We start from the raw sequence: 24,929 nt of genomic DNA, 5'->3' as shown, positions 1-24,929 counted from the left end.
TCACTGAATTAAAGAACTCGGGTGTAACTGAAGCACTTGAGTGCCAAGAATTTTGAAGTGGGAGTTTCATGCTTCATTATATTTTGTGTTATTTTGTCGTCCTGTTTGTATAGTGACCCAACAAACCCATTGGAATTCTGCTTGACTGTAGCAGAGTTCAAAATTATTGTTGGGATAGCAATTCGTACCATATCCTCCAGGTCAGCTACTTTAGCTTGCCAGGGTGGAAAAGTACGTGACAAGCCGTTATGCTGACGGCTGTTGCAGTAGTCTGTTTTAACTACAGGATATTTTTGAGGAACTGTGGTATAACCATGTAGCAAACAAAATTACTTAATTCATCAGAAATTAATTTTACTGGACATTTGAAACAGCACCCATTAGGAATGATTTTTTCATGTTGGAAAAAAGATTCTTTCGGATTATAATAAATGTTGTGGTGTGGTTGTCCTTCAGCGTAACACAATTTCTACTTTTGATCAGTTGAACGTGTGACCTCCAACCTCTGCTTCAACACTAAAAGGCTGGTTTACTCGATTATTTAACAATATTTGGCCAGAAAGCAACATTTTCCTTTGATGTGCTGTGCGATGTATCAGGAGAGCATAGGACATCTTGTTATAGTAGTTGTGATTTTTGTTGACATTATTAGTCTTAAGGTTTTTGATGCTGCACTGTAATACTTTCTTGAAGTTAGGGGACTCAAAGAAATCTTGTGGATATTACATTTTCACTAGTTGCTGCCGTAAATATTTTGTAAAACATGTTAAATTAGAATGTTCTCAGGTGACAGTGTCAAAAACACTTGCCCCTGTGGCATGATGTATGATTTCCACTGCAGTGGACAGATTTTTATGGCTATTTCTCTGGAGTTTTGAGTCATCTGTGAGGCTGAAAATACACGCAGGGCACATTATAAGGAAGAAGTGTCCCCTGCAGTGTACTCTGTGCATTTGCACCCTCAGAGCTAATTGAAAATGTTAGAGAAGTGACCAGTAAAGGTTCCCACTGTAGTGGACGCTCTGTGCTATAGGGTTAATAAAATAACTAGTGTTGGGTGATACAGTTTCGCCGCTTTTGAAATTGTTTTGGTCCGTACGTGTCAACGTGAATAAAAATAATTTGTGATGGAATTTCGAGCAGTGCTCTTAATGAAATGTCAGCACGTTGTACATTTAAATGAATGTTCGTGACTTTTGGCAGAGAGAGCACACCTCCAGCAGTCCAGGCTGCAGAGAAGCAGCCACCCCCGTCTACCTCACCTGCCCCTTCGTTGACACCGGCGAGGCCCGCGTCACCGCGACCTGCTTCGCCGGTTCCCGAAATACAACCCCCTGTAAAGGTGAGTGTGATTTCTATGTAGGATAGTTTGCTTTTGATGAAAATTAACGAGTTTTATTGTTGTGAATCTTCACTTAGGTGTTGCCAGTAATGTGTCTAACTAAAATTTATTTGAAAGGTCGAGGTGGCAAAGTTTTGATATGTAAGGAATGGTGCAGAATAACTATTGAAGATAAGTGGTGGATGCTCTTGCATCATTCTTCTTTGAGGACCCACAGCTGTGTGAAATTAGAATAATTGTTTGAAAATGATGTTAGTATCATTACCAAGGACGGATCGATAGTGTGTTTGTGTGGCTATAGATTTTAGCTTCTAAGCAAATACACGTCAATGTCGAACTTTCTGTGTAAAGATTGGGGGCCTTAATTCTTTTATTTCTACTGGATTTTTTCCGTATATTTTTTCAGGCAGTGATAATTTTGTCAGTTTGCATTGTGGATTGGAATCCACATGGTAATATGGGTCCCCCTTAAAACAAGCTATCACAGTAGTTAAAATGAGGTAACAAGAGCATACCACCTGCAGCAGGACAGGTTAGTAAACCTCTGGATGGTTTAAACTAGCCTTTAGACTGCAGATAGCTTTATTTTTAACCAGTGCTGTTACATGTAAGCATAAAAAAAATATAAGTTCATTGGGTATTTCTGCATTTTCAATTTCTAGCTGGATGTACCAGCAGAATGCTTTAAGTGTCAGTTCATATGTCATGTGACTGAAAGCAACAGCATAACATCAGTTTTCCTGAGAGATCGTCAGATACTTAACGTTGCAGAGCATCAAACAGTATTTGCCAGTATTTAAATACTTGAATACTGCCAACAAGTAGGATCTGTCCAAATATTCTGCTACCTCGATGTGTTTAGAACAGGGGGCTTTCAAAATTTACGAGGAATATTTCATTAGAATTTATCTGGCACTAGGTAACCACATGTAAAAAGCAATATAGTTCCCCTACCAGTGCCTCATAATGCATTAACACAAAGCCATGATGAAGCCTGTATTATGTCATGCCAGACTGGAGTTTCTGAGCTACTCAACTGACTGCATACAGATCCTGAGCTGCTCTTGGGTAGAAATATCCAGGAGGTTACCTCTCCGCCCTGTGTTACTAGTCCAGTATTGATCGGAGAAAACGTTGTTTGGTTTATTGATATGGGACACACTCATTTTGTAAAAGCACTTGAGCACTATTAATTTAGGATATGGTAAGATTCCTTACATCATACTGGCTTGAGAATTTATTTTTGTGCAGTGAGGTGTTCTGCATGTTCATGAATTACTTAGACAAATTTTTGTGATGAACCATTGTTGTTCCAAAAGCCTCCACTGAATTATGGCGTGTGAATATGCAAGTGTGGGGGCAGGTCAGATGTTAAGTTGTCCTTGTGTTCATCAAAGCAGTGTAGGCCACTTGTGGTTGTGTGAAAGGGAGAATGCTGCTGGGAAATTGTCATTGCTCGAGCATGTACGGTTCTGTCAATACTAGTTTCCACTTTTCAGTTACTTGAGGCTGCTTTGATGACCTCGAAATCGTTCAAACTACACCATTTCTGGATGCCGCTGTGATGCACAGATGGACTAGTGCGAATTGGAATTACTTGTATGGGAATAAGTAATAACATACAAATGTTTGATACCCTTTGCACCAGTGAAGCCTACTTCGTGCCTCTCTGACTTAAGACGTATTGTTTCCAGTTTCTGTGTTCACTGAGTTATACATCGTGAACTTGTCAAAGAGCTACCACTAGTCTGGAATGCCCTCCTAAATTATTCCAGTCTTGCATTGAGAAGACAGATCCCCTTACTATTGGTATGCAGTGTTTGAGTGCTCTCGGCATGGTGGAAGTTACATTTTTACTCTTACTCTGTGGCAGCTGACTTCAGCTATGCAGTCTTGAGGTGAGTTACAGAAGAGTTGGTTAATTTTCGTACTACAGTCACCTGTGCCAACTGGTCAGTTGGTGAGGCTACAGCCAAAATGTAGTTCTCCCAGGGGGCTCCCATCATGGGACTGTATGGATGGCAACTATATGGGCCCCTGTCTATCTGGTATTACTTCCCCTTAGGTGTCAGACTTCTTGTCTTCTTTCGTTCGGCTTCCCTTGGCCAACTTTTTTTACCCCAACAGTATTAGATTTTGAGGCCTGATAGCGTCTTTCATTTTTCGTTTCCTGCCTCAATGTGGCATTTGCTTACTGAGGGTATTAGTAGAAACCTGCTTCCTTCCAGGAAGAATGGGGATCCTCTAAACCTAAGGGACCATCCCTGAGTCGTGAGGCTGCTCGCACTCCACTTTACGCTTTTGGATACACCAGAATATATTTGCATTTTTGTACTTTGATAGGAGCCTTTTTCAACTGATTAGAGTAAATCGTCTACAAATTTGAAGTAAGTCCTGTTGAGAACTGTTAGAGATATTTGGTAATGACATTAAATGCCTTGTTTCTGCATGGTGGTAGAGATCAAGGATGAGATCATACAAATGTATTAAAATGCTAGAAGGTGCATTACAGCTGTCAGCTATGAAAGAAAAAGAACTTCAGTGTCCACCAGCAGTGCTGGTTGGTATAATCTGTCAATAAGTGTTTTGTAGTCATTTGCTGCAGGTTGCCCAGACAGTTCATAATCTCCAGTTTGTGGTTAAAAGTATTTCCTTATATTGTTAAGGAGTAGTCATTATGGCCTACATACTGAGTGAGACTGTCACTTAAGAAACAATCATTTGCACTTGCAAAGAGTGCATCAGTGTGTGTAATGGGTGGATGAGGAATACTGTTAAGGAATGTTGGCTGAATGGTAAGCTCTCCTGCAGAGACACCTGTCTAGCTAAGAATAATTTACGTCCTAATTCCATTGTAGATCTACTTCTGAAATGATATACATTAGTAAAGTGCTCACTTCTCAGCCCCCTCGTTCACTGCTGTTAGCCTACCAAACGGGCCTGTGCACAATGTCCTATACCCCGCACGAGGAATAAATTTTCTCACGGTCTGTAAAACTTGGTCATTTAACCTTGCCTGGCTCATTCTACACCCGCATCTGCAAAATGTTCCCAGTACACATCCAAACGTTACGCAGAACAGATTAGTCATTCGTCATAAATGAGCAGACAATGTGTCTGCCTTCATTGGAAATGTATGAATTTCAGCATAACCTTAAGTAAACTGTGAACATTAACAGTATTATAACAGTAGGGGAATGTCGTCATTGGGCAAAACATTTCAATTTGATACAGACGTAAACTTCATTTGTGGCTTCAGTAGAGGCTGTATTGTTGCTGCTCATACAGTAGTATTTTGACTGTTGGCACTAATTTCATCTGTGCTGTATTGCCTTAAGTAAAGAGCTTTTTGTGGTGGGTTGGTAAACTTGGCTGTGTTGTTGTTGTTCTTTACAGTGGATGTACACTGGGATCTTCAAAAATGTCTTAATTCATAAATTATAGTAATGTGATTGTGGCTGTACTGCACGACATTAGTACCTGTGGGAGACAACTGTGGACTACAACTGTGATGAAAATATTCAGAAGTTACATGTGCAGTACGCATTTGGTTTTCAGTCTTCCTGTGTTCTCCTCCTCCTCCTTCCTCTGTTCAGTCCAAAGACTGGTTTGATGCAGCTTTCCATGTTACTCTCTGATGTGCAAGTCTCTTAGTCTCTGAATAACAGACACTGACAGCTTCTGAATCTGCTTACTATATCCATCCTTCAATTTTTGCACTCCCACACCTCCTGTTACTAAGTTGGTGATGAAAAATGTTGTCCGAGAATGTGTCCCATCAATCAGTAGTTTCTTCTAGTCTGGTTGTGCCGTAAATTTTGATTCCAAGTTCCATTCAGTAATCTTTTGTAGCACCAAAGCTTCTATTCTCTTGTTGTGTAAACTGTTTATTGTCTATGTTCTATTTCCGTACGTGGCTACACTCCAGACGGATACCATGAGAATAGACTTCATAATAGTTAGGTGCATAATCAATGTCAACAGAATTTGCATCATTTGAAATGCTTTCATTGCCATTGCAAGTTCATATTTTGTGTCCTCTCTTCCTTTACCATCATGTTATTTTCCGCTCAAATAGCAAAACTGATGTGCTACTTCATGTCATTTCGTACTCTTTAATTTCTTTCCCATCGCCTAATTTATTTAGACTACATTCAGTGCCTCTTGTTTTGCTTTTGTTGATGGTGGTCTTGTATCCTCCTCACAAGACACTGTCCATTCTGTTAAAGTGCTCTTCAAAGTCCTCTGCGGTCTGACAGGATTAAGCTGTCACTGAGAGACCTCAGAAGTTCTTGTTCCTTCTCCCTATACTTTGAAGAGACTCCAAAGCTTTCTTCAATTTATTTTCACTGCTTCTTCAATATAATGATTGAATAACATTGGGGATTAGCATCCCTTTCTCACCCCCCTTTTCAGCCACTGCATATCTTCCATGCCTTTCAACTCCGTAAATAGCCTTTCACTCTATTGTTCACATGTACTACACTCAGAATTCCAAACAGAGTATTCCTGTGAACATTGTCAAAGGCTTTCTGAGTCTACAAATGCTATAAGTGCAGGTTTGTATTTCCTTAACAATCTTCTAAGATAAGCCGTAGGGTCAGTATTGCCTTGTGTGTATCTCCATTTTTCCGGTATCCAAACTGATTTTCCCTTCTCCCATTTTTTCATTCTTCTTCTGTAAGGTGTGTGTGTGTGTGTGTGTGTGTGTGTGTGTGTGTGTGTGTGTGTGTGTGTGTGTGTGTGTGTGTCCCAGCAATTGCGAAGTCTGATGATATTTCACCTGTCTCGCACATATTGCACGTGAGAGGGAAGAGTTTTATCATGGCTGACTCTCCCAAGCCTATAAGTAGTTCTGGTGTAACATAATCTACTCCAGGGGCCTTGTTTGAACTTGTTTTTGAGTGCTCTGTCAACTCCTCCTCACAGTAGATCTCCCACTTCATTTACATCTTCTTCCCCTTCTATGATATTTCTGTATACTCATTCCACCTTTCAGCGTTTCCTTCTTCCCATAGTACTGGTTTCCCCACTGAGCTTTTGATATTTGTACAGCTGCTTCTCTTTCTCCAAAAGCCCTTTAATTTTCTGCGGGCGGTATCTATTTTCCTCCTAGTGAAATACGCTTCTAAATTCTTGAGTTTGTTCAGTCATTTGCATTTGTAATTTTCCTCCTTTTATCAGTTAACTTAAATCCCTTGTGTTATCAGAGGATATCTACTAGGCCTTGTCTTTTTACCTATTCGATCCTATGCTGCCTTCAGTTTCATCTCTCAAAGCTACCCATTGGTCTACAGTATTCCTTTCCCCTTTCGTAGTCAGTTCTTTAGTAATGCTTCCTGTGAAACTCTCAACCACTTGTTCTTTCAACTTACCCAGGTCCCATCTCCATAATTTCCTAACTTTTTGCAATTTCTATAGTTTCAGCATACATTTTGTCACCAGTAAACTGTGGTCCTAGTCCACATCTGCCTCTGAAAAGTCTTATAGCAAAGACAAGTAATGTAACTGAATGTAATCCTTTGCACGGCATGTGTGTTTTTCCAATAAAGAAAATACAATGTAAAACCTGCTTCCAAAATCTGTCTTACCATTATGTAATCATATCTGAAACGTTCCGGTGGCTCCAGGCCTCTTCCACGTATACAACCTTTTGTGATTCTTGAAGTGCTCTAGCTATGATCATATTCACCTACTACTTTTCCTTCTCTTCCTTTTCCTACAGTTGAATTCCAGTCCCAAATGACTATTAAAATTTCTGTCTCCCTTAATTATTCGAATAACTTTCCTCATTGTACACTTCAATTTCTTCATCTGGAGAGCTAGTTGGTGTATAAACATGTTCTACTGTGGTAGGTGGGACTTTGTGTCTATCTTAGCTACAATGTGTTCACTATTCTGTTCATAATACCTGCATTCCTATTTTCGTATTCATTATTAACCCAACTCTTGCATTACCCCCGTTTTCTAACTTAACATGAGTAATTAAGAGTTTTGACATTCCACACTCCGATTTGTAGAATGCCAGTTTTATTTCTCCTGATGATGTCCTCATGAGTTGTTCCTGCCTGGAGATCTGAATGGGTGTCTATCTTACCTCCAGAATATTTTGACTGAGAGGATGCTGTCGTAGTAGAGCTAAATGCTCTCGGGAAACCAAATCTGTAGTATCCCATTGCTTTTAGCTGTTCACAGTACTAGCACAGCAAGGCTATTTTGGTTTATGTTAAAAGGCCCCTCTTCAGGAACCTTGTTTGTCCGGCACTTTAAGATACCCCTCCTTTGTGATCGCAGGCAAGCAAGCCACCCCACAGATGGCAAGATCATTTGCATTTTTCCATTAACATACATTAAAAGGTTTCACTGTCTTCCTTTCTTTACAGGAGAACGAGAAGGAAAAAGACCAAGAAAAGGAGAAAGAGAAAGGAGAAGAGGAGGCGGAGGGTGAAAAGGAGAAGGAGCAGAAACTAGTCGCTGCACGGAACGAAGCGAATGCGAAGGTGTCTGCAGCAGCACTCAAGGAGAAGAAGGAAGATGAGATCATAGAGAATATTCCACCCAAGCCTGTTCTGCCTGTGCCTAAGCAGATGTACAGAGAAGGTACATGATTCAGCAGTTACACACAAAAGTTTGTCGTGCTCAAACCACTGATGATCCTGTTTTCCAGAATTCACATTGATGATAAATACTGGAATTCCTCGTTGCTGAGGTTTGAGAGTTACCATAGTAGTGGCCCCCTCCCCCCTCCCTACACACACACACACACACACACACACACACACACACACACACACACACACACACACACACACGAAGAGGGAGATGTTACACATTCTGCACACACTTGTTCATGTATTTCATATGTATATGTAGCAAATCCCACTCTGCAGTTACATCTGAACCCTCAGGGAACAGTCTTCTGCTGTTTTACCCTGTGCAACTTGAGAGAGGATGTTTAGTGTATCTATGGGATTCACCTATATGGTGTAATCTTTGGCTGCAAAAGTGCTCATAGAATTACTGGCTCACTCGGTCGATGCCTTGAGCAACACAATTTGCATTAATACTATGGGTAGTAAAGGTTTCTTATTCCTGTAATATTGTTATACAAATAATGAGTTACTTATGTATCAAATTTGATTGAAATTGCTTCAGACACTCCTGAGGGGTGCTTGGCGCACATCAGCTCTACCCTCAGCCGTAATACTACTGGGACTGTCAATGTAACTTTTTTTTTCCCTATATGGCTAGTGATGTGTGTGTGCCAAGTTTGCCTGAAATTATTTCAGTTGTTTGACATTCCCGAAATGTCAGTCTTTCCACACCTACCGCCACATCGTAGGGATAGCACATCATCAAGACTGTCATCTGTGAGCCTGCATCCCCATAACTATGGATATTATGATGTTTAAGATGATGATGATGATGATGATGATGATGATGATACATGTTATGAAATATATGTACATGGTCTGTGTTCTTACCCCTAGAGTGATGGTGGAGGTGTGGTGGTACTAATTAAAAATCTATGGCGTGCCCCTAATTCAACTTAATAATCAGACAAATGGTATAGGAATGCACAGCAGGTGAAAAATAATCATTTTTATATATTAGATTTGGATGTCCTCCTTTACTTGTGTGTAGGCTTGAAACGTGACAGAATGAGGACTTAGTTTCTATGCTAGCTGTGACCTGAAATACGTAAAAAAGGAGTACAGTTAACGGTAAATATGGGCAGAAATGTCTTCAGACCATTATTCACATTGTGAGGATCAGTGACAGGTGGATCTTCTGTTGTTGTTGTGGTCTTCAGTCCTGAGACTGGTTTGATGCAGCTCTCCATGCTACTCTATCCTGTGCAAGCTTGATCATCTCCCAATGCCCACTGCAATCTACATCCTTCTGAATCTGTTTAGTGTATTCATCTCTTGGTCTCCCTCTAAGATTTTTACCCTCCGCGCTGCCCTCCAATACTAAATTGGTGATCCCTTGATGCCTCAGAACATGTCCTACCAACCGATCCCGTCTTCTGGTCAAGTTGTGCCACAAACTTCTCTTGTCCCCAATCCTATTCAATACTTCCTCATTAGTTATGTGATCTACCCATCTAATCTTCAGCATTCTTCTGTAGCACCACATTTCGAAAGCTTCTATTCTCTTCTTGTCCAAACTCGTTATCGTCTATGTCTCTTCACGTAGTAGCATATCTCCCATTTCATCTTCATCTACATCCTCTTCCATTTCCATAATATTGTCCTCAAGTACATCACCCTTGTATAGACCCTCTATATACTCCATCCACCTTTCTGCTTTCCCTTCTTTGCTTAGAACTGGGTTTCCATCCGAGCTCTTGATATTCATACAAGTCGTTCTCTTATCCCCAAAGGTCTCTTTAATTTTCCTGTAGGCAGTATCTATCTTACCCCTAGTGAGATAGGCCTCTACATCCTTACATTTGTCCTCTAGCCATCCCCGCTTAGCCATTTTGCACTTCCTGTCGATCTCATTTTTGAGACGTTTGTATTCCTTTTTGCCTGCTTCATTTACTGCATTTTTATATTTTCTCCATTCATCAATTAAAGTAAATATTTCTTCTGTTATCCAAGGATTTCTACTAGCCCTCGTCTTTTTACCTACTTGATCCTCTGCTGCCTTCGCTACTTCACCCCTCAAAGCTACCCATTCTTCTTCTACTGTATTTCTTTCCCCCATTTCTGTCAATTGTGTCCTTATGCTCTTCCTGAAACTCTGTACAACCTCTGGTTCTTTCAGTTTATCCAGGTCCCATCTCCTTAAATTCCCACCTTTTTGCAGTTTCTTCAGTTTTAATCTACAGGTCATAACCAATAGATTGTGGTCAGAATCCACATCTGCCCCTGGAAATGTCTTACAATTTAAAACCTGGTTCCTAAATCTCTGTCTTACCATTATATAATCTATCTGATACCTTTTAGTATCTCCAGGGTTCTTCCATGTATACAGCCTTCTATCATGATTCTTAAACCAAGTGTTAGCTATGATTATGTTGTGCTCTGTGCAAAATTCTACCAGGCGGCTTCCTCTTTCATTTCTTAGCCCCAATCCATATTCACGTACTATGTTTCCTTCTCTCCCTTTTCCTACACTCTAATTCCAGTCACCCATGACTATTAAATTTTCGTCTCCCTTCACAATCTGAATAATTTCTTTTATTTCATCATACATTTCTTCAATTTCTTCGTCATCTGCAGAGCTAGTTGGCATATAAACTTGTACTACTGTTGTAGGTGTGGGCTTCGTATCTATCTTGGCCACAATAATGCGTTCACTATGCTGTTTGTAGTAGCTTACCCGCATTCCTATTTTCCTATTCATTATTAAACCTACTCCTGCATTACCCCTATTTGCTTTTGTGTTTATAACCCTGTTGTCACCTGACCAGAAGTCTTGTTCCTCCTGCCACCGAACTTCACCAATTCACACTATATCTAACTTCAAGCTATCCATTTCCCTTTTTAAATTTTCTAACCTACCTGCCCGATTAAGGGATCTGACATTCCACGCTCTGATCCGTAGAACGCCAGTTTTCTTTCTCCTGATAACGACGTCCTCTCGAGTAGACCCTGCCCGGAGATCCGAATGGGGGACTACTTTACCTCCGGAATATTTTACCCAAGAGGACGCCATCATCATTTAATCGTACAGTAAAGCTGCATCTTCTGCACTGGCAATAAATAGGTAAAGGGTTACATACTATTTATGAAAAGAGGGAACACTGGACAGAATTTTGTTTGGCAGTTCACTATTTTACTAGATTTATCTTCAAACGACAGCCGACTAAAATTAAACTGAACCGTGCACATTACAATGACCACTTAGTCATTATGTAAGCTGCAGGTCATTTCGTAGAGCAGCTGTTAACAAAAGCCTTAGATAACTGAGCTGCCTTCGGAAGCAAGTGCAGCAAAAATTTATCTCTGGGTTTATAGTTGTGTTCATAGCCCTGTGTTCATAAAATTGAACATTATTTGTGACATTGGGAAACAATTATGTCTACTTCTGTCTCCACGAATAAATTACCTCGGGACGTGTGTTTTTTCTTATATAGGGGTAGTGACCGGCATGTTCTTGGTTATACAAAAGCTTTTATGTGATAGTTTCTTTAGTTACTGTGTGTATTTATCTAATTGCCAGATTCAGAGTGAATCTTACATTTATTATTCTAGATCAATGGAGCCCATTCAACCCTGACGGTAAAAAGAAATATGAGAGAGATTTCCTCATTAAGCTCAAAGATACAACAGAAGCAAAGAAGAAGCCGGAGATACGTCCTGATGTTCTGAACTTTGTACTGAAAGACAAAGTGAACAGGGTGAGTAACCTTCTAATGCTGTAAGTGCAGTTTACAGTTAAGCTCTTGGATGCAGAAGTGGCAATAATTTGTTTCTTCTCTCCCATTGCGCCACGAAAGGGATCAAAGGTTATCACCTTTTTGCAAAAGGATATTTCATTCATGGTATGCCAACTTTTATAGTCATCCTCTTTTATTGAAAAGAAATGCAATTGTTTTATTTAAGTTTTGTGTTGGCATGCTCTGAAATTCATTTGGCAAGTTGTTGTTTCTTTGAGTAAACGTGATTTTTTTTTCTTTCAGTGTATGTGATTTCTGTTCGTTTCTGCTTGTTATAAAGTTTACATAGTTTTGTAAGTGTTTCACATACTATAAAAAGTAAAGTGTATTCTATTTTTAATTTTTAGTTGCAATTTTATTTTTTTCTGTGATGAAACAGATGTCATGCCAGACTGGAGTTTCTGACATACTTGTGATTGTGGAAAATTTCTGAAACTGTTTGTTAGATTGAGAGTAGGGCAGTATTGTGGTGCACTGGTGTAATGAGCTTTTCTTTCAGCAGCCAAGATTGCCGGATCTAAGCAGGGGCCCTCATGACAACTTCACACCGGCGTTCACAAAATCTCAGAGCTACCGAGGGGTACGTGTTACGGTGAATATTAGTTAACAATTTTTTTTACTTTTCGCTGGTGTGCCCTAATGATTAATACCGATGAAAGTAGTGGACTGACTGACTGTGAGGAAAAATTATCAATGAAGGGCTAAAAAAATCAGTTCCTATAGTCTATAATTTTGCAGTTTCCTAGAGCTGAAGTTGTGAGGGAGAGAGATTGTAAAATATATTCTTATTGTGGATATATAACTGTGACTTTTTGTGCCTCTACCCCTTCCTTGCATATGTTAATTTGAAAGAAAATACAATTTGAGTGATCGTTATCAACAAATAAGTTGAAAGTAATCAATCATTTATTATAATTTTTAGCTATCTGTATCAGATTTTAATTATTTCTCCTGCAGTGAACACATGACAATGCAATTACTGTAAAAATAGTTATCATCTTTTAGTGAGTGAATTTTTGAAACAATCTGGACACAAAGGTGTTTCCATTTGATAATAATATAGTGTGTGTGTTTTACAAATTTCATTGTGACAGCAATTAGTATATTTTTTACATTGGTCAGCTTGGCCAATGGTTCCCTACACAATAGCTTACTTCATCTGACCTCGAGTTAAATTCGGCCTGCCTCTTTACACTGGTTTCATCACGTGACCAGTTTTTATTTGTGCTCTCACTACATACTCTTCAAATTCTAAGGAGGTCAAATTACGTCCTGTCGCGTGTACGAACCAGCAATTTGCTCCCTCCATGTTGAGAAAAGATGCACTCACCGGTACGGACGTAGTTGCAGTGGTGGTGCGCATACAGTGCTAAACATTTGTCTGTTAGACCGACACAACTCACATGAAATATAATGAGCAACAGCACATAGGCGAGAAATTTCAATAAATTCTTGTTCCAATGTTTTACTACCAACAGTCGCTGGAGTTACTACAGTTGAAAGTTACTCTGTCCTTCTTTACTTCTCAGGAAGTAAAACACTTTCAGCTGCTGTTAGACTATCTGTTAGATATGTTGCTGTGGCATACATTGTACATTTCTTCAGTTCCTGGGGCAGAGGCACAATAGTGAACAAATTATCGAGAAACACTGTGATTTTTGTATTGTGTATAATCGGTCTGAGGGCGCCTTCTGCACGGTAACGGATCGCTTCTGCTTTCTCTTCTGACTCAATTAAACTACAGATATGTGCACATATTCTGAGCTACCTGCACACATCCGTACTTTGATGACCCGTGCTTAAAGTTTCTTCAACCTCTGAAAGGTATATATTGCTTGTCAACAGACTTCTTCCTCTTAGTCGACTGCTTGTAGAAATCGTCTGAAGTGAATTTAAAACTGGGCTAATCTAGCAGTCAGATTGTTATTGATCAGTCCTTGTGCGCTGTTACCAGTAAAGTGAAGAAAACTCGTGATTATTTCAAATTGATCAGCTGTCGTGCTATTCGCGATTGGATATGTCCTTAGTGCAGCATTCCAGTGTTGGCAAAGCGATAGGTCGTAATCTTGAGTTATTTGATGTAATGCAGATTCGTGCCTGGGAACCTCAGCTGTGGAATAGTTATTGTGCCACAGCTACACAGGGTTTCCTTCACATTTTGTCTCTCATAAAGACAAGTTCTGTAAACAGTGGTTTCCAGCAAATAGATCAGAGAGAGAGAGAAATGTTTGCAGGTGCTTTTTGATTTATTTTTACTCCATGCTCAGCTAAGAATGAGGGGCGGACGTGTCAGAATCACTTTCTGCCACCCTCCGTGTACTGTTCACTTCACTCATTTCTTCTGGACAGGTGTACTGAACACTAAGCGTGGGAGAATGACTGGATCCTCTGCCTCAGCTTCAGATTCTTCTGTGCTGTTATCTGTTTCTGAGATAACATTCTTGTCACAGCACAACCTCCCAGTCCCAATCTGCTTCAATGTTGTCAGCCAGAGAAAATACTGACTCCTCCAGTAGGTCGTGTAGTATGTCCTGAAGCAGAGATAAATGCTGACTAGAGACTTTCACAAGTTACCATAGTTGTGGGTATGTTTTTCTTACCACTTTAAAACATCTTTCTTAGTGGACAACGTGCAAGATACTTTTTCTAATGTGTCGCCTTGTCAACACATACCTGTTCTCGTAACGGTGATAGCCTCACCGGCCGCTAGATAGCACCTTCCGTAGCTAATGTCCACCCCAATGGAATGGATGTGGCACAGGTCTCGAAAGGGGCAGGGGTGTACAAAACAGAAAATTTGTAGCCAACACAAAGTATGGTCTCCTTTGGGATAGAAGTGACACTTTCATGCCTATGCTCCAATTAAGTTTCTCTTCACAATCATTTTTGATGTGCTAACTGTCCAAAAAGTTTGATCAAACAAAATGCTCTACCTTCTTCCAGAAGCTTCCTGCAGTGGCAATAACACCTGCTGTTGTACATATAGTAAAGTATGTGTACGTCAATGTAAGAAGTAAACATTTTTGTGCATGTCCCTTCACTCTGATGAGTGTACATCTGTTACCTGTTTTTATAATAAATTAAAGGCATGCTACGTCTAAGCATTCGTAGTTTATCGTGTGTAACACAGCATTAGTAGTTGCAAAATTAAAGAATCTTCAGATTTACTGTAAAACAGGGTGTATAGGGATAGCTTTTCAAATAATTTCCTAATACCTCGTTCAAATTTTGGTATTTATATCGTATAAATCGCGTGGACCTATTGTGTAGTTAATCACATGGCTTTTTTTACTCACTACAAAATTAATTTTGTATCACTGTCACTATTCAGCCCAGGATACAGGTCAGTAAGGACACAAACATTTCAGTGTTCTTTTGGGGTCAATAGGGAAATGAATGAAACATTTCAGTCCAGCCAATAAAAATGACAGAAAACATTAAAACCTTACCATGATGTTATAAAATGCATACTTTGTGTTATATGTGAATCATGTGACGCCATCTGTGGCGCTCGGGGTTCTGAAGAACTGCTACACCATCTGTACGCTCTCTCCGTCCGTGTGTGCTCAAAGCCGAATTATGCATTTTAATATGCTTTACGAAATTCCGATGCTTTTTGAGTATCCTCTGATGTTCTAGTTTCTTTTATGGCTTAATGTACACTCTCTTAGTGCTTTATACATATGAACATGTAGGCTTCCTACACCACTGCAGCTGCGCACATGTGATAATGCTTGTTTTCTGGCACTCTCTGGCAATTACTAATTCGAACCTATTTCTAACAGTCTGGGGATAGTACTGCGAAAGGTGGTTTGAAAAGCGTTACTTGCAACGTAAATTTCTTTTTACACAAAATGAATTACGTTGTGTGAAAGAGTGGGATGAATTTCTTAAATCACAGTGTCTTCCATGCTGCATGTTTATTCTCTCACTGTTCAGTACCTGTTTCTTGTAATACCTCGACATTGTCATGTAGGTCTAACCTACAAAGACGTAAACCATAAATGTAAAGTATGAAGGGAATGTTTAAATATACAATATTCCTAAGAATAACACAGGGTGACACTGTTGAGATGGGCTTTTTTAATCAATTTCAGGTTATTGTGGTCAGCTTAATATGAAAATCATATTTTTGTTGAGTTGACACTACTTTTTTATACAAAGATAATCAATTTACACTGGAAAAGAAAATGATTTTGTATGGGTGTTTCCAGTGGTTTTGGTCTGGAGTGTCTCTGCAAGTTCCAGCAGTAGTCTGCCATCATACGGCGATCCCAAAAGCTTCGATGTCTTCCCTCCATAATCTTGATGTACTGGTTCAACTGTTCCCCTTGTTCTTCATTGTAATTGCCCAAGTTGTCAAGAAATTAATCTAAATAGCAGTGCACAAGAAGGCAATGTGAAACTCATTAGCTCCTAGTATTTGGAAAATTTTGTCAACTATTTTGGAATATTCTTCAGCTTTGTGGTTCCCCAAAAAATTTTGACAATTGCTATAAAGTTCGTCCATGCTTCAGATTCAACTTGCCATGAGTTTAATTTTTCTCATGGCTGTCCCATAGACTAGGAAACATATTTTGTATATCCTCTTTGCTAACCCAATAAAAATTTCACCAGTTTTGTATATCTGCAGACGACTGATGATGAAACAAAATTGTCTAAAATAAGTGTAATGTTTCGATATTCTTCCTTAGGAGTACTTGAATGATCTATTTCCATTATTATGCAGTAAGACACATGTAAAACTTTCTTGAGCTATCTATTAAAAATCGCCAGTCTTCCAGTTTTTATACTGGAAGACCCATAAAATTTAAAAGTGCAGAAATATCACTATAGTATATAATATCATTTGTCTTGTTAAAATATGGAAGAATGTTGACTCTCTAGTTAAATAGAATGTTACACACCAGGCTGATGGCAACATTTTTCTTTTAGTCTCTATGCAAGAAGCTCAGCTGATTTCCTAGATAAATCTAAATCTTGAGTCAAGCACAGCATTCTTTGAATTAACTTCTCACTATCAAATGCTGTTTATTCCAGTCTGATCACAATATCAATTCTTTATAGACGATGGTCGGTTTCAGTCTGTAATGACCACCCTCAGATTATTTTACAGCATGTCCTAAAGTGGTACGGCCATAATGGCATCGTCACATAGATCTAAAGTAAGGTGTAGAATAGGCCACATCATCCACATAGTGATTATTGCAACTGGCTGCAGTTTTATCTCTTTCTTAACACACAAAGATTTTTATTACTCCACAAAACTTGTAATCAGTGTACAAAAGCAGACATTTGATTACAACAATATATTTCAAAAATTCATTCGGGTTTCTTTGCGTGGCAGTTTGTTCAACCCTTGTTGCCTTCAGGAGGTGCAACCCATAATGCCGACTAATACCAATGCTGTAGTTCTGAATTAGGGAAGGGAAGGGAAGGTTGCTTGGTTGGGCCCAGGTTATAGTGGGAGGGATAATGAGGATTGGTCACACAAAACTGAGCCTCACTTGTTAAGGGACAAACGGCATAAATTACGCAGAGTCGTGAAATATATTGCTAAGAAGTGTGCCACTTTCTCTTAAAATGCAATGGAAATCACAGTTGACAGAAAATATTGTTTGAAAATAATGTGATAGGAATTAAATAACAGTTGTAAGAACAAGATACGGGAACAGCATGTTTGAAGTGAGAAAAATATGTAGGAAGGGAACTGCTGGTTTCTGGGACTCTGCTGCAGTGGGAGGAGATCAAAGTAACCTGCTACGCACTAGATTTATTGGAATTCATGTAACAGCAGTGGCCTTCCAGTTTTGAATTTACTTTTAAACGACCTTTGTTGCTCAGTCAACAGTTGACCTGATTCATACAACTGGTAGATTCCAAGTCGGCTAAAATATAATGCTAATACAAGTGTTGCCAAATAAAAAATTTCATTGAGTCTGTGGTTGGTATACCGTGGCACAAGTGTGTGTTCAGGTCATTTCAGGCAGTCCTGTAACTGTTGAAAGGAAATCCATAGACGTGATCAGTGCATTTCCTTTGACCTGTAGGTCGCATATCGTGGGCTTGCCAGTGGTCCTGTTGCCACATACATTGCAAAGTTTTGTTTTGAATGCTATTATTTTTTTAGTTTTTAAATAGTCCTGATTGACGTAGGAGCCATGCAGTAATTAAGTTCTGTAAGTGAAATGAAAGCAAAATTAGAATATTCATCCTTCAAGGTTACTTATTATTACTTTGACACTGTATAATAAAGTAATGAAGTGTTATTTTCAATGTAAGTGTCAGCTACTGATAGAGGCAATGTGGTTTTTGTTTCAGCAACCGGTAACAAAGCGTGGAAGCCAGCAAGGCAAGGCGAAGAGTGGGGCGAAGCCGCCTATTATCCAATACTCGATTAAGACGGAGGTGAAACTGCGGGAGACGGAGAACGCGTGGAAGCCGGCGCGGATGCGTGGCAGCCAAGCAGAGCAGGACAAGACTGCGGTTAGTTGTTGTTGTGGCTGTGGGTCCTGCATCTGGTCCATTCACTGTTTACTGTGTGATCTGTGGCAATCGTTTAAAGAATCAAGTCTCCCTTTCGTGCAGTTAGTTGGGAATTTAAATATGGAAGTTTTTAAAAATGTTTCCACTGCAAGGATTACTATACCGTCGCCCGTGTCGGTCGAATAAAATGATAGGTGAGGGATAGTTGTTAGACATACAGGATGAATAAAAGCCTTTCAAACTTCGGAATGATCAGATCTATTGAGGTAACTTACAGGCTAAGTAGATGTCATTTTCTAGCAGAAGACCTCGAGTTTCACGTAAGCCTCAAGTGTCACTTTGTTTCTATGTGACTACTGTTTGTGATGTAAGCAATTTCTTCCCATGCTCACTGCAGCAAATTTGATATAACTTGTGCCAAGACAGTGTCGATACGAATCTTGGCCGAGAGTGAATTGTATGCCTGTGCAGAGGTTCTTTAGCAATGTATTCTGTGTGAAATTTACACCAAACAGTTGTTGCAAGAGTTGGTTTTTTGAAAATTCAAACCAAAATGCCCAGTTAGCACGTTCCACAACAGTGAAAGTAACTGTGCACTGCACCGGCACTCCACTATGTGAATCAAACTTGTGGTCATTTGCTACTATGTGACACATCTACAGATTCTGTAAGTTCTCTCTAAAAGTTTCTATATTGCTCCAAAGTTGTGCTCTCTGACTCGCCCTGTGTTCTTATGACATCTGTAAAAGTCTTCTGCAGTCAACTTACATTGTTAGTACTTGACCTGATGGAGAGAATATAATTACGTATAACTGGAGCAGAGTAAATAAGGGATTAAAATGCAATTCTGAAATGAAAGTAAACAGAATACTTCACCTACATAGAGTGTGTAAAGTATATTGTACAGAAATATTATTAGTTTACCAGTGCTTCACATATAATGTGGATAGAGTGATATTTGAGTTCTATTTCAGGATCTATACAAAAAAGTTCGTGGTGTACTGAACAAACTGACGCCCCAGAAGTTCCACACATTGGTGCAACAAGTACAGGCCCTACCAATTGACAACAGTGAACGGCTGCACGGTGTCATCGATCTGGTGTTCGAGAAGGTGAGTACACCAGTTAAAAACCACATGATGGAATATTTATTTTGGCTGTGAAGTCAGTTTTCAATCTCCTAACCTCCCCCAAAGCTACATGATGTTTCCCGAGTTGGCATTGACAAGTTAACCCGTGTCATTGCTTTACATTCTCTCTCCCTCTCCCCCCTCCTGCATGCCCCACAGGCACCAAAATGTAATGTAATCCTTACAGACACTTAGCTGTCAAGTTAAAGCCATGTCGTGTTTTATGAAGGATATTATCTCAGGCTGCTAAAACAATCTGCAGCTGTAGTGAATTTATTCCTCTCACTGTCATTAAAGTGCATGGAAAAGTATCAAATTCTTTCGAAGAACTTGCTCTGTCTTACATAAAGGTATGGGCTATTTTCAGACAGAAAATCGGGTCCTTCTTTATTACGTGGGTAAAGCAGAGCCATGATGACACCTGTATGTCATGCCAGACTGGAGTTTCTGAGCTACCCAACTGATTGCATACAGATTCTGAGCTGCTGTAGGTACTTCATGCTTGTATGAGGTAGAGGGTTAGAAGGTACAGAGATAGTCTTAAGCTATTAATCAAGTACACTAGGTTAGGCTAAGTGGTTAGATGCAAGTATAGAAAATGCAGTATTAAGGGTTCTTTAGAAGTTTCTAGGGTGGGTGGCACTAATACTTTAATTGTGGTTGTAGTATGGGTGTAAACGTAGATTTGGGGTCGTAAATTTGCTTCACAGTCTGAAGCGAGAGAACTGATAACTGGCCTATACTGTTGTTAATCTGTTGTTACCATTTGCAATGTTAACTACACGAGTTTTTAAGGCAACCAGTTGAATCCTAGAATGTGGTCACCTATTTTCTTGTTGTACTTTTACAAGCTTCAGAAATGAGTTTGTCTGATATTGTACAAGTAAAGGTATGTAGCTAAAAGTTCTTGTACATCAGTAAGCCTGAATTTGTACCTAAAATTTCACTTGCACCAAACTACAAAGCTAGTTCTTTAATTATTTAGAAATTGAAAAACAATATGAAATTACCATTGTTGTGCCATAATTTTCAGTGAGGTTCAAAAGTTACTTTGAATTAGGACTTGGTGCTTATTTGAGACAATTCCATAATGGGAAAAGTTGAAATGGTTGAAAAAGTGTGTATAACATTGCAAGCTGTCCTATTTACTTATGTTAGGCATTGATACGACGCCTGTTCCCCCCCCCCCCCCCCCCCCCCCCCTGTTGTTGTTGTTGTTGTTGTTGTTGTTGTTGTGGTCTTCAGTCCTGAGACTGGTTTGATGCAGCTCTCCATGCTACTCTATCCTGTGCAAGCTTTTTCATCTCCCAGTACCTATTGCAACCTACATCCTTCTGAATCTGCTTAGTGTATTCATCTCTTGGTCTCCCTCTACGATTTTTACCCTCCACGCTGCCCTCCAATACTAAATTGGTGATCCCCCCCCCAATAGCACATAATTCTTCTGTAACAACTGAGTATGGATGTGATCTGTGCAGGGTGTGCCATTTGAGAAGTAGGCTTTCACCTTCTATCAGTATTTTGGCAACCTGTTAAAACTCTCAGGAACTTGAATAACTGGATTTTAGGAATCAGCTGTAAGACCCAATCTTCACTTGTTTGTCGTAGTAGCTATCACTGGAGACCTATCAACAAACTTGCTTATGCTAGTACCTCTGCGTAATTACTTGACCTATTTAAACTTGTCATTTGATTGTAAAAGTACATTGTGTATTCCATTTTTTGGTGGCATTGTTTCTGTGGTTGCTATGTTCAGGAATGAAAAATAGTTTGTACATGTGATGGCTAAAATGCAGTTCTCAAATTTTACGTTTTGGTTGGCTCTACAGGAATTGACGGGGCAGAAAATTTTGATTTGTTAATGGTTCATAGTTCAGGATACTTTACTATTCTCAGATATTTTGAATTTTTTTAAACCTCAGTGTGGGAAGGAAACAATCTTGATTATTTCAAGCTCCACAGCTGATGGAGACTAATACTGATTGATGAGAACCAGCACAGCTATGTCGGTAAATTCTTATAACATTAGGAAAAAGATAGCTATTTGCCATAAAGGTGGCAGGTTGACTTGAGACAGGCAGAACGAAAAGACTGTTGAACATTTAGCTTTTGGCTGACGCCTTCTTCGGAAAAGAAAGCATTATACATTTGTACAAGCAAGCACACCTGAACCCAATTGCAATTTCCAGCAGCTCAGACCGAAATGGCTTAAAGTCTCAAGCTGCTGGAGATTGAAGTCTTGTGTACGTGAGGTAGGCTTGCTTGCATGAATGTTAGTGTTTTTTCTTTTCTGAAGATTGCCTTGGCTGGAAGCTGAAAGTGTAAATAGTCCTTTTGTTTTCTGTCTGTCTTGCTCAACACGTCACCTTTATGGTGAGCTGCAGTCCATCCTTTGCTAATGTTACTGCTGTTCCAGCCTGGAGTCGCCACTGCTCAGTAAATACTTGGTCAATTGGTTTCATTTATTAGATCACGTTACAGAATTGTCGTCACCGTAATTTAAGAAGTCTAGCTGTTCTGTGTAATAGTAAGGTGAAATCTAGAAATGACTATCTTTTAAACATTCTGTCAGGGTGTTGACAAAATGTTCACATTAGTGATTTCCATATTTTTGCCACTAACGTTACAGAAAAGACTGCTAGACATCTTCAATCACGGTATTAACACAACTTTTTATCCTGCGTTTGAACAAATGAAATTGCTAATGACACAAATTCGTGTGGATTGTGCTATGTTGTTTCTCGTTTATTGCTGATATTAACAAAGAAACAGATGTTACATCTTTATTTTGCTAGGGTACTCAATATAGAATTATTTATCCAATTTTCCCATTGCAGTTGCGTTACTTTGGAAGGAAGACTTCAATTATTCACTCTGTGTTAAATTGTTTTCTTAGCAAAAAATGTCGTTTGTTGTACATAATGTGCATTACAAATGTAGATGTTTACATCTACATACACACATACTCCACCAAGTGTTGGGGAGGACCTTGTACCACTAGTAGGTGGTCAGTATGACTGCCTAGGCAAAATGGATGTTGGTGGGAGTAGAACTGTTCTGCAGTCAGCTTCGAGGATTGTTTTTTCTACTCGTCCGCATTTACTTTAAATTTTTCTACATTGAGAGCTAGCTATCATTAATTACAAAAATTAGAAATATTGTCTCATCTTGTATTATCCCACAGTCACTCAATGACACCCTGCTGTGCACCACAGCAGCAGTGTCACAAACAGCTGCAGATCGGTGCTCACCCGGTCAATCAGGTTAGTCACGTATATGGTGAATAAGAGCAGTCATAGGGCGCTCCTGACAGTATCCTTTGTCTCTGAACACTCACCATAAAGGATGACATACTAGGTTCTGTTGCTTAAGAAGTCTTTTGAGCCATTCCAATATCTGGAACATATGCTGTATGCTTGTGTCTTCTTCTAGTCTGTATTTGGGTACTGTGTTTAATGCTTTTCGGAAATGCAGGAATATGGACTCTGCTTGTTGCCCTTCATCCACGGTTTGCAGTTTCACATGAGAATAAGGCAAACTATCACATCAGCAATGCTTTGTAAACTGCTCATTTACAGACAGCTTCTCTTCTGTCTTGAAAATTTCTTACATTCAAATTGATAATATGTTCCAATATTCTGCAGTATATCAAAATGAACGGTATTTGTATTAATTTCGCAGGTTTGTTCTTGCATACAGGAATCACTTGTGCATTTCCCAACTGCTTGGGACTTCGTGCTAGGCGAGAGGTACACGATAAATGCAACCTCAGATTGGGGCAATTGTAGGAAACGCACTGCCTATTGAAACATAATTGAATTGTTTTAAAGTGGCATTCCAGGAAACTTAGAAAGATTGAGAGAGTTGAACTGATTGTTTGATAGGAAGAAATTTACTGAGTCACTGTGTGAAAAGTTACTAAGATTCTGTTTCAGACACATAATTATGGAGCTGCTAAAGCCAAGTTACAGAAGGGATAGAATTGTTAAAATATTGTCGCTCAGTCACAGCTATCTCGAGAAATCTTGCCAGTCTTAGAAGTCTTGGGTATTGTCTGTAGATTCTTGACTGCCACGTCTGTTTCCTCTAAGATGAGTGTGCAGAGAAATATAATGTACACACAAGAATTTTCCCCTTAGATGTTAATTCATCATTAACACAATTGCAGTGTTAAATTTTTAATTTTTTTTAGAAACGTTAAATACGGATTCGTATTTGGAGAAAAATCCATCAGTATTGCATTCCGTTGGTTTCAAGGCATGTCTCTGCTAGGATTTCTCACTTGCTCTAGGTAATACAGCTCTGTGACAGGCTACAGCGGCAATGGAATTGCTGAGGGTTGGAGAAAGTTGGTTTCTCATACAATATTTAAAAATTTATGAAAGTGTTACGAATACCAAGAAGTAGAAATTCTTTCAGGATTTCATAGTTACGAATAAATAATAAATAAATAAATGATTTATTTGTCCATAATAACTTAAGTGGTGGACATAGTTTGTTTACAAACACAAGAACATTAAAAGGAAGTTAAATTATACACAATAACATTATAAATCTTTGATGGAGTACAGATGTGTATCAATTAATAGTTGATTTAATTTTGTCTTAAGTATGGTGCCTTTTAATAATTTTATATTATTTGACAATCTGTTACAAAAATGTCTTCCAGCACAAAATGGACTACGATCTGTTGGTAATCCTTCCTGTTCTTTGTATTACAATTATGGATTTCACTATTGATTACACTATGCTCCTTTTTTTATACAAACAGTATAGTTCTGAGAACATACAATGAATACACTGTTAGTATGTTATACTTCATGAAATATTCGTTACAGGACTGTCACTTACTAATACTAGACATTATCCTAATTGCTCTTCACTGTGCTCTAAAAGCCCTATCCATATATACCATTGTGCCCCCCCACCCCACCCCAAATCTCTATTCCATATTGCAGGTGGGAGTGTACAATTCCGAAATAGATTTGTCTGAAAACATGATGTACTATTATGCTAGAAAGGAGTTTTAGCGGGTAGGTGTTACAGGAGATATATTTACACATACAGCTGATTTGCTCCTTCCAGCTAAGATGTAAGTCTTCTATAATACCCAGGAATTTATCAATGTTTCAACTGATAGCTCTGGTTCTGTATCCACCTGTCTTGGTTTATGATTTAGCAGAAACTCCATCAGAATGGTCTTGTCCTTATTGCCAATTTGTTTTTAGTGGGATATTCTGTTATGGGGCTAATGTTCTCTGCATTATTTTGCATTGCTAACTGTTTTGTTGAGCCACAACGTATGGAGGAGGTATCGTCAGCATAATTTAGTAGGTTTGAATTTTGGTGAATTAGTGTATCGTTGATGTACACGATAAACAAAAAAGTCTGATAATGCTTCCCTTAGGGACTCCACAGTCTAGAATTTTATAAGATGATTTTACTGTTCGTCTCCCAGGTGTATGACACAGCTTTACACACTGTGTCATGTCAGCAAGGTGGAATCGTAACAGATCTAATGCTGCTCCTCTGACTCCATAAGTTTCTACTTTATGTAGAAGATCTGAACGATTTGCAGAAT

At 39.1% G+C, this 24,929-nt stretch overlaps 1 protein-coding gene across 13 annotated transcripts in view; it reads left to right on the top strand.

Moving 5' to 3' along the window:
• The window catches only part of LOC126426744 (eukaryotic translation initiation factor 4 gamma 1-like), a 656,907-nt gene that overhangs the window by 590,645 nt on the left and 41,333 nt on the right, over nt 1–24,929 (top strand). For 10 of the 13 annotated variants that reach the window (XM_050088722.1, XM_050088718.1, XM_050088727.1 and 7 more), the window contains 6 exons: nt 1,204–1,342; nt 7,726–7,942; nt 11,548–11,693; nt 12,232–12,324; nt 18,054–18,218; nt 19,193–19,330. In XM_050088722.1, coding sequence (XP_049944679.1) covers nt 1,204–1,342; nt 7,726–7,942; nt 11,548–11,693; nt 12,232–12,324; nt 18,054–18,218; nt 19,193–19,330 — 898 coding nt within the window. The remainder of the gene's footprint in view (nt 1–1,203; nt 1,343–7,725; nt 7,943–11,547; nt 11,694–12,231; nt 12,325–18,053; nt 18,219–19,192; nt 19,331–24,929) is intronic. The other 3 variants (XM_050088721.1, XM_050088719.1, XM_050088720.1) reach the window with 3 other exon arrangements.

Source organism: Schistocerca serialis, chromosome 11, assembly GCF_023864345.2.
Source record: "Schistocerca serialis cubense isolate TAMUIC-IGC-003099 chromosome 11, iqSchSeri2.2, whole genome shotgun sequence".
NCBI lineage: Eukaryota > Metazoa > Arthropoda > Insecta > Orthoptera > Acrididae > Schistocerca > Schistocerca serialis.
The sequence above is the reverse complement of the archived record's forward strand: the minus strand, read 5'-3'. Positions and strand labels throughout refer to the sequence as shown.